The 15026-nt window shown below is 37.0% G+C and overlaps 1 protein-coding gene across 2 annotated transcripts; it reads right to left on the bottom strand.

Annotated features, from left to right (window-relative positions):
* Window positions 1–1822: 1822 nt before the first annotated feature.
* LOC5565401 (17-beta-hydroxysteroid dehydrogenase 13) lies at window positions 1823–11009 on the bottom strand. 2 transcript variants are annotated; one of them, XR_002500037.1, is made up of 6 exons: window positions 10371–11009; window positions 10234–10306; window positions 2622–2689; window positions 2378–2561; window positions 2201–2323; window positions 1823–1986 (listed from the first exon to the last, which is right to left on the bottom strand). XR_002500037.1 is itself a non-coding variant. In XM_001649698.2 (5 exons), the coding sequence occupies exons 1-5, from the start codon at window positions 10890–10892 to the stop codon at window positions 1923–1925; spliced, it is 966 nt and encodes a 321-aa protein (XP_001649748.1). In that variant the 5' UTR covers window positions 10893–11009; the 3' UTR covers window positions 1823–1922. The 2 variants fall into 2 exon arrangements, 1 of the variants encoding a protein (XP_001649748.1); XM_001649698.2 differs by lacking the exon at window positions 2622–2689.
* Window positions 11010–15026: the final 4017 nt, after the last annotated feature.

Raw genomic sequence — 15026 nt, 5'->3', positions numbered from 1 at the left:
ATTAATTTTCTTTCGGGAAAGTTAAAACTAGACAAAAATGATTAATCGGTCAGAAAAACTCATACTAAAAACTAATTTGCAAGAGTTTTCTTGAAGATGAAATTATTGAGGTTTACAGCAGAAAATAAAGTTGTTTGAACATATACACGTATTGAGGAACAAAACACGAAAAACGTTTTTTTTTTATTTTCGCACGTTTGCTTATCTATCAGATATTATTGAAAATAAATGTTTCATTTTGTTTTTCATTTAAAAACATGTTTGAAAACTGCGTTTTTGATATCTTTTTTGAAAACTTGATCTCATGGTGAACAGTGAAACTTGAAGAAAATTAACTAAAATCGTCTAAACCATCTTAAAAAAACATGGAGTTCGAAGTGCAAACGAGAACAATTATGGCGCTTCGTCGAAACCGTTTGTACATAAAAGGTTAATTTTCCGCAGGGTTCCGACCAATTTTGCTTAGTAGCTGTCATACGACTTAAAAGTTGTTTTTTTTATTATATTGCAGTCTGAAAAGATTTTTCTGATTTCATTTTCGAAAGCTGATATTTTTTCAGCGCGCAACTAACAAGTTCATTAATAACTCATCATCATCATTGTTAATACCAGCAGCAATAAACGAAACACTTAATTTTATCGATTATTGTCAGAATTTGATCCACAATAGAAAAACAATAAAACGTAGCGCCAAAAACAGCACCAGTCAATGCTTGAATCGTTTAGATCCCCCAAACAATGACCGACACGGCGTTAATCTTTCGCCTCCATATTTGGTTCGACTGATCGTTCAGATTCTAGCGCGCAACGTCCCGTACAATTACAACCATCCCAAAAGGTACTCCCATAGAATACTAATTTGGTAGCTCACATTCAGTTCGTACAACGAATTTTCGGCGGCTACGTGACTCTCCTTCCAAACTTCGTTGCTGTATGTACTTCCTTCCTATCCTATTCATAGTTTTATGGTGCTACTAGTTGTCTGTTACACAGTTATAATTGTTTGGATCTAGTTGCGGCTTTTCTAGCTGTGGCGTTAAATATTCTGAACCTAGTACCTAGTTATGTAAGGTTGGCCTAAAAAGAACGACTGAAAACATGCTGAATTGATTCTTAAGATAACTTTGTTTCAAAATATAAACGCCATGACCATGATTTGATTAGTTGTGTTATTTTCTAAATTTCGGTTGGATTCGGTACAAATGTAGGGTTTCAATGCTAGTAATGGACCCCTTAGTAGCTGAAATTCATTCTAGACGCATTTCCGCAATGATATCTCAGACGCATATACGTTTTGTGGAGTCTAACAACAAATTCAATGTCTTTACTTCATAGTACGTCTATGAAACATACAAAATCATTCGATTTTTCCAGCGAAATATGCATTTGATAAACTGTTGTCCGAATGCCTATTATGGACCCTCCCGGGGTCCATAATAGGATTGTTAACAAATTTGACGTTGCGTATTATGGACCCTCCATTTGATTCCCAAATAATCCGGCTCACTGCCGACGAGCCTATTATGGACCCACCTGGAAATGTGTATTATGGACCCTCTTGTGTGGTTTCATTTACAAAACTGTTCAAATATCTGTATTTATGCGTCTCAAACCAAATATTTTGCTTGAAACTGCTGGCTAACAATGTAATCGAAGTTCCCCCGGTGGATTTTCATAGGAATAAAGTTGCTTTGAGTGTTAATTTTATGTTTTTCTGTTGGGGGTCCATAATTCGCAAAGGGTCCATAACCGGCATCGACTCCCTAAATTGCAATATTAAAAAACCTGACAAGTTAGAAAAATAAATGCAAAAACGCAAAAATATAAAACCAAAATTAAGACATTTTTATTGATAACTAAAACAACCGTAGTCAGTATTATAACTAACCATATATGGCAAGCCGTTCTCTTGCACTGAATTATTATTCATTTGGATGAGTACAAATACATGAAGTGTAAATGCGTCGCATCCTCGATGAGCAGAACCTAAAACAAGACAAAAAAAAGTTTGTTATTATCATACATCATGCATATCAGGTGTTTGCATTTGGTTGTATTTCTATGAATACATCGTCAAAATCAGGTATACCACATTTGTAAATGTTGATAACTATCAAATTGAAATCGTTTCTAACTATCGAATTATCATAAGAAAAATATTGCAAAGGCAATACATTCATATTATCTGCTGAATACTTACTCGGAAAGCTTTATGAATTTCCGTATTGGAAACGAGGCCAGAATAATGTCCGTTTTGTTCCGCAGAACTCCATCCACCACCAAGTTGGCCGCATGCTCAGGTGATAACACTTGCGTTGAAAGGCTACAATTTTCAAAAGTTAAGTGCGTACATTTAAAAGTAATCGAGAATTCTCACCCCATTTTGTTGACTGTTTGTATTAGCTCTTTTCTGGTGGCAATTAGATCGGGATAGACACAGGTAGTGAAAACTTTGTCGCCGAATCCGCTGAAATACAGTTCATCACTAAGAGAGGCCATCATCCCGCGGATTCCAAATTTGGTGGCACTGTACGCAATCGTACGGAAGTTCGGAACAATTCCTGTGAAGTAATTTGATATTGGTAAATTTAAATTCTATGATTTCAAACTATTTGCCTTACGATTATAAACGATTAAACATTAGCCTTTCGATGCCCGATTACATGGAGAATGTGTTCCAAAATGATACCTATGGAGAGTACCCAAAATAAGATTTCGAAATAATAATCGGCAAGGATCCGCTTTTTTCGATCCGAGTTTGACACGAAAAGTCTTCCTTATAATGGCATGCGGCTTGTGATCTTCGCTGCCCTAGTGGAATGGCAACAATTACAGTCGCCTCTCCACATCTCGATATCGAAGGGTCCATCGAGATAGGGAGAGATCGAGACAAAGAATAAATTTTTGATGAATACTACATTGAAAAACACTCCATTGCCAAGAAAGCAATAAACAAACAGATGTCATTCTACGCTCCTAGTTTGTTTAAAATTCCAAAACTTTGGTCTAGTAACTTTCAAGATTGGTCATATCGACATACGGAGAGAAAATTGGGAACATTAAATCAACAGAAACACATCGAGATAAGGAGGATATCGAGATATGGAGAGAGAAAATGTATGCAGCCTGAACTGACCATAACTGCATATTTGTAACATTCGACAAAAGTAGGCATTGAGTGAATAGAATTCCAAGCGTGCATTTTACGGCATTTTTTCATTGCTATTACATAACGAGGCTCATTTATAAACTCAATGTGACTGTTATGTGGTTATAATTACCAATGTGACAAAACAACTTGGTATTTTTTTTTTTTTTTTGAATTTTCTAGAACAATCTAACAGATTTTAGTAAGTTGATTGAAACTATTTATCATGGTATTAACTCCAGTTTGTCAAAAATGTCGAATGTGACTGTTATGCAGTTATGGGCAGTGAGGGAACCTATGAAATCATCGACATAGGGAGAGATATCGAGATATAGAACATCGAGATGTGGAGAGTCGACTGTAGAACCAATCTCGCAGGTTAGTATTTACGCAAACTCGCCGGCGACACTCTATTGGCGATACCTGCTCACAAATAGACCACGTGTTGGTTAATTTGTCTGATGTCATAAAAGTCAAGACTATTATCTCGTTGCAGCTACAATTCGGGCTTGATTATTCAGCGTCATGAGTTTCAGAAACAACAGGATGATGCGATTTAATTAATAACGCTTGTCAATGGATGGGAAAGCTGCGCAGCAGAATCATCGTTTCTAGAGATGTCAGCAGCTTATGGGACCATATACACGAAGCTGTGACCATAGCGACTTGGGGCACGATTTGTACTAGTCAACGACGACGAAAGTTCGATGAAGAGTGCCAAAGAGTGACAGGCGTGAAGAGTTCCGCAATGAACCATATCTAGTGGCCGGTAAACAATTGAAAAAAAAAACGATCAAAGCTTTTTCGAAAATTGATATGTAGCGAGAGATAGGGACATAATACGACCCGGAACAATCGACAAAGACTCACGCGACGAAATAAGGGTAACGATTGCAACCTTGGAACATGGAACTGCAAGTCACTTGGTGTTGTATCCCCGTAACTTCGTAGCAGCGTTACGATGCTGAAACTTTGTTGGATGGGACAGAAGGTGGGCAAAAGTTGGCATCGTGCGGCTACCATCTACCAAAGCTGTGGTACCACAAATGAGCTAGGAACTGGCTTCATATTGTTGGGAAAACTTTTGCTGATCACCTGTGGACAAGAACAAAGTAGGTAATCCATCGCTAGAGCATTCGTTGGGCAATATCAGGCGAGACAAGCAACGACGGACCAGATATATACCAGAGGTGTCACAAAAATGCCGCAAGTACAATACACATCATCTGTTCTTCAATTTTAATTCGGCCTTTGATACAATCGATCGGAAACAGCTATGTCAAATTATGCATGAATACGGGTTTTCGGACAAACTGATAAAATTGATCAAGCCGACCATGGATCGAGTGATGTGCGAAGTCCGAATATCAGGGACACTCCCGAGTCCCTTCGAATCTCACCGAAGTTTGCAGAAACATTGCGTTAGAGGGTGTGATAAGAAGAGCGGGGATTGACACGAGTGTCACGATCTCCAGGAAGTCCGTTCAGTTATTTGGTTTTGCCGAGGACATTGATATTTTAGCACGAAACTTTGAAACGATGGCGGATACGTACATCCGGCTAAGGGCTGAAGCTAGGCGAATCGGACTGAACATCAATGTGACGAAGTACATGATAGCGAGGGGCTCATGTCCTCTGGCAATCCACCCACTTCGAGTTCATATTGACGGTGATGAATCGAGGTTGTCGAAGAATAGTTATAGCTCCATCTTCTTTGGTCTTGGGTGATGCTTTTCCAGTTACCCCGAATGTTTAGGATTGCTAGGTCCTCTGGTACTGCCACAACCAGCGTATTCGTAGTCTTCCATGAAGTCGCTGACCTCTACCTGACTCCCTGCTGAACAATATGTTCGCAATTCTCTCTCCCGACACTCGCACTAAGTGACCAGCCCACTGAAGTCGGCCGCACTTTTATACGCTTAATAATGTTCGCATCTTTATACATTTGATACAACTCGTGATTCATGCGTCTGCTCCACACACCGTTTTCTAGTTTCCCACCGAGTATTGTCCGCGGCACTTTAAGGTGAAGATAAATCGAAGCCAAACTTCAAATTTTCAAGAACACGGATCTGGAGAACCAAACATCCGATTAAGCTGAAAACTTAATCGATTGGTCACTAGCTGGTGGTGACCAATCGATTAGGTTTTCAGCTCAAACGGGTGTTTGGTTCTCCAGATCCGTGCTCTTGAAAATTTGAAGTTTGGCTTCGATTCATCTTCACCTTAATCTAAAAAACACCGAAGGCTTTCCGGTCTGCCTCTTTCAACATTCACGCTTCGTGCCCGTAGAGAGCCACCGAAGAATCAATGTTTTATACAGGGTGAGTTCTATTTCCGTTTGCAAGTTGCGGAACCTAAGCTTGTTACGTAGTCCATAAAAGGCTCTATTCGTAGCCGCATTTTTTTTTTCATTTTGCGGGAAACGTCACTGCCACATGTCACAAGTGTTCCAAGGTAAACAACAGCTCTAACGTTCTGCTTAGTCTTGCTTGCTCGACAACTAAGATGCTTTTCTCAGACTATAATTTTTACCAGAGTTCATGAAAAATTATAAGTAAGGTGATAGAGCTTTCCAAAATCAGCTACAATCTAGCGCCCAATAAGACATCAAACGAAGTTTTCAACCAGTACTAATGCTCTGAAGTAATTTAACTTTATTTTACATAGAGCTTTCGGAGATCAGAAGCAATGAAATCAATCGTAAATTGTGAGCTGTATCAACGCCCTGGAGTTATTTTACCTTGTAGATCAACTGTACCTTAACGCCCTGTAGGATACCAATCGAAAATTCCAAGCTGTATCAACGTGGATAATTTGAGCTTATCTTACGAAGATCAGGTGCATCCTAACGCTCTGTACGTAATAATTCCAATCTGAACTAACGATCTGAAGTAATTCGACCTTTTAAAGCCCTGTATGACATCAAGCGAAATTGTTAAGCTGCATCAACACCCTGGAGTAATTTGACCTTGTCTCATGCAGATCACCTGTAAGTTAACGCCTTGTAGGACATCAATAGTGAATTCCAATCTGCATAACCGCCTTGGAGTAATGTGTCCCCATATTATGTAGATCAGGTGCATCTTAGTTATCAATACCTTGGAGTAATTTGACCTGTTTCAACGTAGAAATATGACATGAATCAAAAATGTCACACTGTATGAACGCCTTGAAGTAGTTTAACTTAATTTGGCATAGATCTTTGCAAAATCAGAAGTATCTTAAGGCCTTGTAAAAAATCAATCGAAAATTATGTGCTGTATCAATGACCTGGAGTTTTTTGACCTTGTCTCAAATAGATTAGCTGTATTTTAACGCCCTGTAGGACATCAATTAAAATTCCAAGCCATGGAGTATATTATCTTATCCTTTGTAGATCAGGTACATCTTGTCACCCTGTAAGACATAAATTGTTGATTCCAGGCTGTATTGACGCCCTAGAGTAATTTGATTTGATTCTACGTAGATAATGGCCATTTTTAAAAATATCAATCGAAATTTCCGTGCTGTATCAACGCCCTCGAGTAATTTGACCTTATCCTATGTAGATAAAGTGCATCCTAATGTCGTGTATGGCATCAATTGAAATGGTCAAGACACGTCAACGGAGTAATTTGACTTTTTTACACTTCCTCATTTTATGCAGATTAGGTGCCCTGGGCGACTTCAATCGAATTTTATAATCTGTGTCCTTGATGAGGCTGGTTAAGAACCAATTTAAAATACCATGCTCTACGAACGACCTAGACTATCATACCTAAATACCTTTTGTGTAAAAATTTAGAAGCGAAATACGTGCCTATTTTATGTGTTGAAAATTGACATACAATGCAAATGTATCAATTTCATTTCGAAGGTGTCTGTACACTAGGGTGCGGCTTATTTTTCAAAAGTTCTCAAAACCAAAAATTCGTGTGCTCTACTGAATTCAAATCGCATTAAAAGAGAAACCTTAAAATCCAAGCCAAAAATATTAACCTTTAGAGGTGGCGCAAGCGTCTTTAAGATGAATTTTCAAGTTATAAAAACTAACCTTCAGTGAAGCAAACATAACTTTGTAATTTTTCAACCAATTTTAAAACTTTTAGCATCATTATCTTCAAAATTAAATTCATAAAAACTTTGTGGAACATCAAACTTTTCTTGAATCAAAACTAGTCTTAGTTAAAAATACTTTTATCCAAACTTTTCCTCATTTTACTAAAAAAATCAAATTTATTTGACCATAATTTCATAAATACTCAATCAATTCCGAATCTTTTTACATGTTTTTGAAGCAAATTAAGTTGTTTTCAAACTGATTATGCGAAACATTTTTCTTAAAAATGGTTTCAACTTAGTTATTTAACAAAAAAATACCCAAAAACATGATTTTTCAATGAAAAAATCAAATTTCTTTAAATTTTTCAAGGTTTTTCGCCGGAAATTGCATTTTTTTCTATAAAACTCAAACTAACAAAGCATCCTGCTTTAATTACCAGTTGAATAGTGCATATATTTTTTAACATTTGCAAACATATATTTGTTTCAGTATTATTTAAAAATTGTTGAGAAGAACAAAGATTTAACAAATAAGAAAAAACAGTTTCCGCTTTAGAGATAATATTTAACTGACAAAAATTTGAAAAAACTGGCATTTTTTGTTCAAAAATCATGTTTTTGTGAAGATTTTGGTGAATAACTTGGTCAATATATATTTTAGTGAAATGTGACGTATGAACAGTTTGAAAACAATTGATTAGCTTCAAAAGCACGTTAAAAGATTTGGAATTGGTTAAAAAATCATGATGTTATGGTCAAACAAAGTTGAACATTTTAGTAAAATGAGGAAAAAATTGGAATAAATTAGTTTTAACTAAAACTTGTTTTGATTTTAGACAAAGTTGGTGTTATACAAAGTTTTTATAAATTTAATTTTGAAGGTGTTGATGTTGAAAGTTTTAAAATTGGTTGAAAAATAACAAAGTTCTGTTTACTTTACTGAAGGTCATTTTTTATAACCTGATAATTATCCTTCAAGATGCTTGCGCTACCTCTAAATGTTAATGTTTTTGGCTCAGATTTTAAGGTTTCTCTTTTAATGTGATTTGAATTTAGTAAAGCACACGAATTTTTGGTTTTGTGAACTTTTGATAAATAAGCCTCACCCTACTGTACACTTATGCGCCTAAATTTTTGATTACTAAATAGATTTGACAGTTGCTTCGAATTGATCTGACTAACATTGTTTACTATGTTTACGAAACGATATGTGCGAATGAACTCCAAAAACTGAGAAAACTCATGAATCACGAGAGCACAGCAGATCAGTATTTCCCAAACTTTTTCGGACTATCGCCCATTGACACCAATAAATTCTAATAACGCCTTCTTCGTATGGCAAGCAAAATTATGTCGACATTTTGACATACACTTGAGCATTAGTGGTAATAATAATAGTAATAATAATAATAGTGAAAGCATATCGATCGAAGCAACTCTTGAAGTTTGATAAAATATGTGGCAGTTTGGAGCTGAAAAAAAATCTCAACTCATATGTTCATTAGGCAGTCAATTCATTCCCTTGTTCATATTGCGCAAATAATTGCAAATTGATGCTGAATTCAACTGAAATCAAATGCATATTGATTCTCGTGTGTTTGGGATATATGGTGGCCACGTTCTTATGAGACGACCTCATTAATGCCTGGCTATAGAAGCGTCCTTTGAGCTATAGCAACGCTTCCTCAAAAAGGACGACTGAGAAGCTCAAATTTTACGAAGACAGGGCTGGGAAACAAACTCTCTAACAACTTCAAACACATCCCAGTAAACACTACCTCAGCACCAACACTACTAGGCCTACATCTATTTCTACCTGCAACAATGAACTTTGTTATGGTAGAATTAATGATCAGGTCTATCCCCTATTCAGAGGCACGAAGGCCTCCTCCACTGATCTGCGATCGATTCCAATAAGGTCGATATCGTCTGCAGGCCAAGGAGCATATGGGATCGTGTGATTATACAGTCATCTCTCCCTTACTCGATATTGAAGGGACCATCGAGTTAGGGAGGTATCGAGTTACAAAACACAAAAGCAGTGTAATTGCGTTCCAAGGGACCATCGAGTTAGCCATGAAAACCAATTTTTACTATGGTTCTCTTACTCGATATCGAGATACGGAATATCGAGTAAGGGAGAGTTAACTGTAGTACTGTTTATCTGCACACAAGATCGTCTAATAGTACCCTCGATGCAATGCGCAATTCAAAAGTGGATCTCCTTGCGTCAATTCGTGTATCGTCACAAACGATCTGCAATCCGAACACTTGATTCTAAACCATCCAGTGTTTCACGTACCAGCCTAATTAGTTTCACCGGCAAACCATGTTCAGACATTATCTGCCACAGCTAATTTCTTTTCACTAAATCATACGCTGCCTTGAAACAGATGGTGGGTATGCAAGTTATACTCCCGGAATTTATCTAAGATCTTTTGGAAGGCTTTGGTGGCTCTCTACTGGTACGAATAATGGACGATGACGGAGACAGATTGGAATACTTTCGATATTTTCTAGCGTCAAGTGATGTGGATTATACTCGGTGAGAAACTATAAATGATGTGTGGTGCAGTCGTATAAATCAGGAGTAATATCAAGTGTATAAAAAGTCGGATATTATTAGGTGTGTAAAATACGGCTTGTACTTCAGTGGGCTTGTAACTTTGAAAAAATGTGAAAATCATAATCAGAATTGAACCAGGTATAGGTCGGCGACTTCGTGGAAGACCACGAAAACGCTGACTGTACGCAGTGGCAGAGAACCTGGCGACCCTAAACGTTCAGGGCAACTGAAGAAGTATCACCCAAAACCGACAAACATGGAGCTCTACAATACACCCTGCAATGGCTTGACGCTACGCTGTAGCCATCAAGATATCAGCCTAGGTATTACATATTTGAATCACATCTAAAATACTGCTATTCATGCTAAAATTCCAAAATAAATAAATTTATGTTTCTTTTCTAAATAACTAAATTGAATGGAAACAGTTTGAATTATTTCTCAAAACTGTAGGATCATTATTCAAGGAACTTACCTAGCACTGACGATATGGCTACAATATGACCTTCTTTTCTCTGCTGCATCCCGGGAAGAAATTGCCGAATCATCTGAATGATAGTGAACATATAAATAGTAACTATTTTCCAAACCACAGATAATCGTGAGTAGTACCCAGAAATGTGAAGATAAATTTACGTTGATTAGTTTCTGAACCTCATCATCGCTACCCTGGTTTATCGATGCAAACGACAGCAATGCAGCGTTGTTGACCAATATTTGCACTGGTCCTAGCGATCTTTCAACATCCTTCCTCAACTTCCTCACCGATCGTACATCACTGACATCCACTTGAAAAGCCTCAGCCTTTACCCCCAACTGACGAATCTCATTCACTGTTCTAGTGGCACCGTTCTGATCAACATCCACCACAGCTACCGCGCACCCCTCCCGAGCAAACCGAAGACACAACGCTCTGCCTAACCCATTTGCTCCTCCACTCACGAGCACCACGTGTCCTTTTATGTTCTTTTTCGGACTCCAAATGTACGCTTTGATGAAATCAACCACATGGTAGGGGATATTCAAAATGGTTTGCACTACCAACTTTAAAATCACTTTGGTCCAACTAAACGGAACTGTGTCACTTTCATTTGCTGCTTCATAAACTTCGTCCTGGCACTTTAGGTAAGCCATAGCCCTCTTTTACGTAAGATGTTCCGTTCTAGGTGAGAGCAATACGTTTACTAAGACTGAAAGTCATCCAAAGGCACATATCGTTCCTCACAACTAACGATTGTGAACGGCACAAACTGCAATTATCGGCAATGCAATAATTAACGCATGAACAGTCACACTATCAGCACCCAGCAGCTCTGTACAATAAAGCCAGCTTTCCAAAGAGCTTATTAACCCCTCTACCGGCAGCTTCATTTTTTACCGCAAAATTCAAATTCAAATCGTTATAACTTTTTTGTTTTTCAATATTTTTGCACCATTTTTTCACATGTTCTCAAACAACTCTTTTAGTTTCAGGATCTGTGTCGATATTGATCATTGGTCATCTGGTTTTGAAGATATTCCAAAATTCCTTGGGGGACCGACCCGTAACTAGAATCCCCCATTAATTTCTCTGGCTATAGAATTTTAATCGTTTCGGATATTCACTCTTCGGAACAATACATTAATGAGAGTATATTGTGAAAAATGAAGCAATTTGGTGCAGCCGTCTTTAAGTAATCATCATTTAGGTTTCTGGAACCACGCTGGCCAATTAAAGATCTTAAAAACTTCAAAAAACATCATATTGTAATTTTCAGATATCTCCAAGAACACTGAACCGATTTAGATGATTTTTTCAGAGAAGCTCCTTATTACGTGGCATTATATAGTCCACATTTTATTTTTTTGGTAAATTGATCAAAAACAAAATGGCCGCCAAAAACATTTTATATGGAAAATGTCGGTCCCCCAAGGAATATCTTCAAAACCAGATCACCAATAGTTAATATCAACACGGAGTTGTTTGAGAACTTGTGAAAAAATGGTGCAGAAATATTGAAAAACAAAAAAGTTATGACGATTTGAATATTTATTCTGCGGTAAAAAGTGAAGCTGCCGGTAGAGGGGTTAATGTACTTAGTAGACTTGACGACCCGGCTTGGGTTAAGGGTATCAAGGCTAAGTATAACATCGATTCCGTGCAGCCCATGAAGACACAGTGAAGGGTGATTGGATTCATGATTGAAAATTCTGAATCGAACATATGCGATACTGTGCCAACACGCGATGGTTATCACTTTATCGCTCATAATGCATGATGTTGATTTGATTTTGGATACCAGACTTGATATTGACAATGCTCTTGAAACTTTTACAAATTCATTGTTGAAGCCAAGAGCATTGCATTTCCAAAATGTGAAGTACAATTGGAATCCGAGATTAAAGACGATGATCTTAAACTCTTGATCCGTCTTAAAAACGTGAAGAGAAGGCAATTTCAACGCACTTGCGATCCTGCTATGAAAATTATATGACAGGATTTGCAGAAAGAAATCATGGAACGTTTTGCACAATTAAGAAACAAACATTTTGAAAATAAGATTTCTCAATTGGACCCTGGCTCTAAGCCCTTCTGAAAATTATCAAAAATTTTGAAAAAACCCCAGAAGCCAACACCGGCATTGAAAGAGAAAAACAAATTATTACTAACTAATTGCGATAAAGCTCAAAAACTTGAAATTGAATTTGATTGAAAGTGCGCACAATTTCAATTTAGAACTTACTAGTCCAATTGAAAATCAAGTTACTCAGGACTTCGAAAATATTCTCAATCAAGAGAACGTTCTCGAAAATGCCTGTGAGACTGATTTGGAAGAAGTGAGAACTATTATTAAAAAATTCAAAAATATGAAAGCTCCTGGCGATGATTGAATTTTCTACATCCTCATCAAGAAACTTCCAGAGAGTAGCTTATCATTTTTAGTTGATATATTTAACAAATGTTTTCAATTAGCATATTTTCCTGACAAATGGAAAAATGCTAATGTTGTTTCAATTTTGAAACCAGATAAAAATCCGGCAGAAGCTTCTAGCTATCGTCCAATCAGTTTGCTTTCCTCCACCAGTAAAATTTTTGAAAAGGTTATTTTGAACAGAATGATGGCCCACATCAACGAAAATTCATTTTTTGCCAATGAACAGTTCGGGTTCCGCCATGGACATTCGACCACTCATCAACTTTTATTGTGTAACAAATTTGATCCGTTCCAACAAATCTGAAGGCAATTCTACTGTGTTTGGCATGAAGGTTTGATTGTAAAATTGAAGAACTTTAACTTTCTAACATACATTGTTAGAATAATTCAAAGTTATCTGTCAAATCGTACACTTCAGGTTAATTATCAGAACTCCAGATCTCAAAGACTTCCTGTAAGAGCTGGTGTTCCTCAAGGCAGCATTTTGGGACCAATATTGTAAAATGATTCACATCTGACTTACCTGAATTACCTCAGGGATGTCGAAAATCATTGTTTGCGGATGACACAGGCCTCTCCGCAAAAGGACGAATCCTGCGTGTCATCTGTAGTAATTTGCAATAAAGTTTGGATATTTTTTCTTCATACTTGCAAAAATGGAAGATTTCTCCTAATGCTTCCAAAACTCAACTAATAATGTTCCCACATAAACCAAAAGCTCTTTATTTAAAACCTTCAAGTAGACATGTTGTCACGATGAGAGGGGTTCCAATAAATTGGTCAGATGAAGTTAAGTATCTAGGGCTCATGCTGGATAGGAATTTAACTTTCAAATATCACATTGAGAGCATTCAAGCCAAATGTAACAAATATGTAAAATGTCCAATATGTGCTAATAGAAAATCAAAACTTTGTCTTAAGAACAAGTTTGATATTCAAACAAATTTTCAGGCCAGCCATGTTGTATGCTGTACCAATATGGAGTAGCTGTTGTTATACCAGGAAGATATCTCTGCAGAGAATTCAAAATAAAATTTTGAAAATGATTCTGAAGCTTCCTCCCTGGTATAGTACCAATGAGTTACATAGAATATCCAATGTTGAAACATTGAACAAATATCAATTAAAATAATTAATAACTTCAGGTAAAAATCGTTACAATCTTCTATTGCTACAATTAATGCGTTATATGTTAAGGTTATGTTAGGTAAAGTGAATTGAAAACGTGTTTTTTTTTCGCTTATAAGCAAGTGAAGTTAACTTGCCTGTAAAAAATCTGAACTGCTACGGCAAATGAAATGTAATATGTTGTTAACAAAATATTAATAAAATCTAAAATGTGTTTTCCACAGGATGATAGTGTTGTCTAATAACACAGAACACCTAGATATGAAAAAAATCAATGTAATGTTTGAAATGATACTAATAAAGAAATAAAAAAGGTATAATTTTTAATGCTTACACACTAAGCTCTTACGGTGAATTTCACCGTAATCTCAACAGCTGAACAGTTCGGTGAAATAAAACACCGTAATTCCGTAGAAATTTTACGGATTACGGTGATTTTTCACCAAATAATGTAAAAAATCACCGTACTCCGTTAATTTATTTCACCGAACAGTTCAGCTGTTGAGATTTTACAGGAATCCGTAAAATAAATTAAGTGTGTACACCTCTCAAAGTGCGTTACTCAAAACTCCGCTCAGAAGTTACAAACAATTTAAACAAACTTTGAAACAAATTTTAATGGGACATTTCTTCTGGTAATCATGGCCAACAAAAATATTTTTTTAAATATCTCAGATTTAAAGGGGTTTTTGAAAACCATATCACAGTAACTGTAATGAAAGTAGAAACCAAAATTTATGATGATGCGCACAAGTACTCTAACAATGCAGAATAGTACTTTTCTGATGTACCTTCTCAGAACGAACAAACTACAATAACTGGCACCCAGTCGGTCAATCCGAGGCCAGCAAAGAGAAAAGTTGAATTTCCTTCGCGCTTACCATTCTCATGCAAGAGGCTGATGTTCTGCTATGACCAGCATTGAGCAAGGTACTGGCAGGCGATTTTCAGACGCGCCGTTGCTATTCGATGAGAGTGAAGCTGAGAGCTGTGTGTGTGAAATGAACTGTTTGGCTGAACTCTTACGCACGTGTGCTGCAAACACCAACAAACGCAACCACCTTTGGAGCACGTTCACAGAGTGCACAAGTAAACAGAGCGGAACCGGTAAATTGTCTCTCCATCTCTCGCACTGGTCCGGGTTTGGATCATTTTGGAGGCACGCGGCACTTTGCGGCTTTGAAACAAGACCAAACTAAAGTGAACTTTTGTGTTATCATGTTTA

Source organism: Aedes aegypti, chromosome 2 (assembly GCF_002204515.2).
Source record: "Aedes aegypti strain LVP_AGWG chromosome 2, AaegL5.0 Primary Assembly, whole genome shotgun sequence".
In the NCBI taxonomy this organism is placed as follows: Eukaryota; Metazoa; Arthropoda; class Insecta; order Diptera; family Culicidae; genus Aedes; species Aedes aegypti.
Note: the sequence above shows the minus strand (reverse complement) of the source record. Positions and strands in the feature narration are given on the sequence as shown.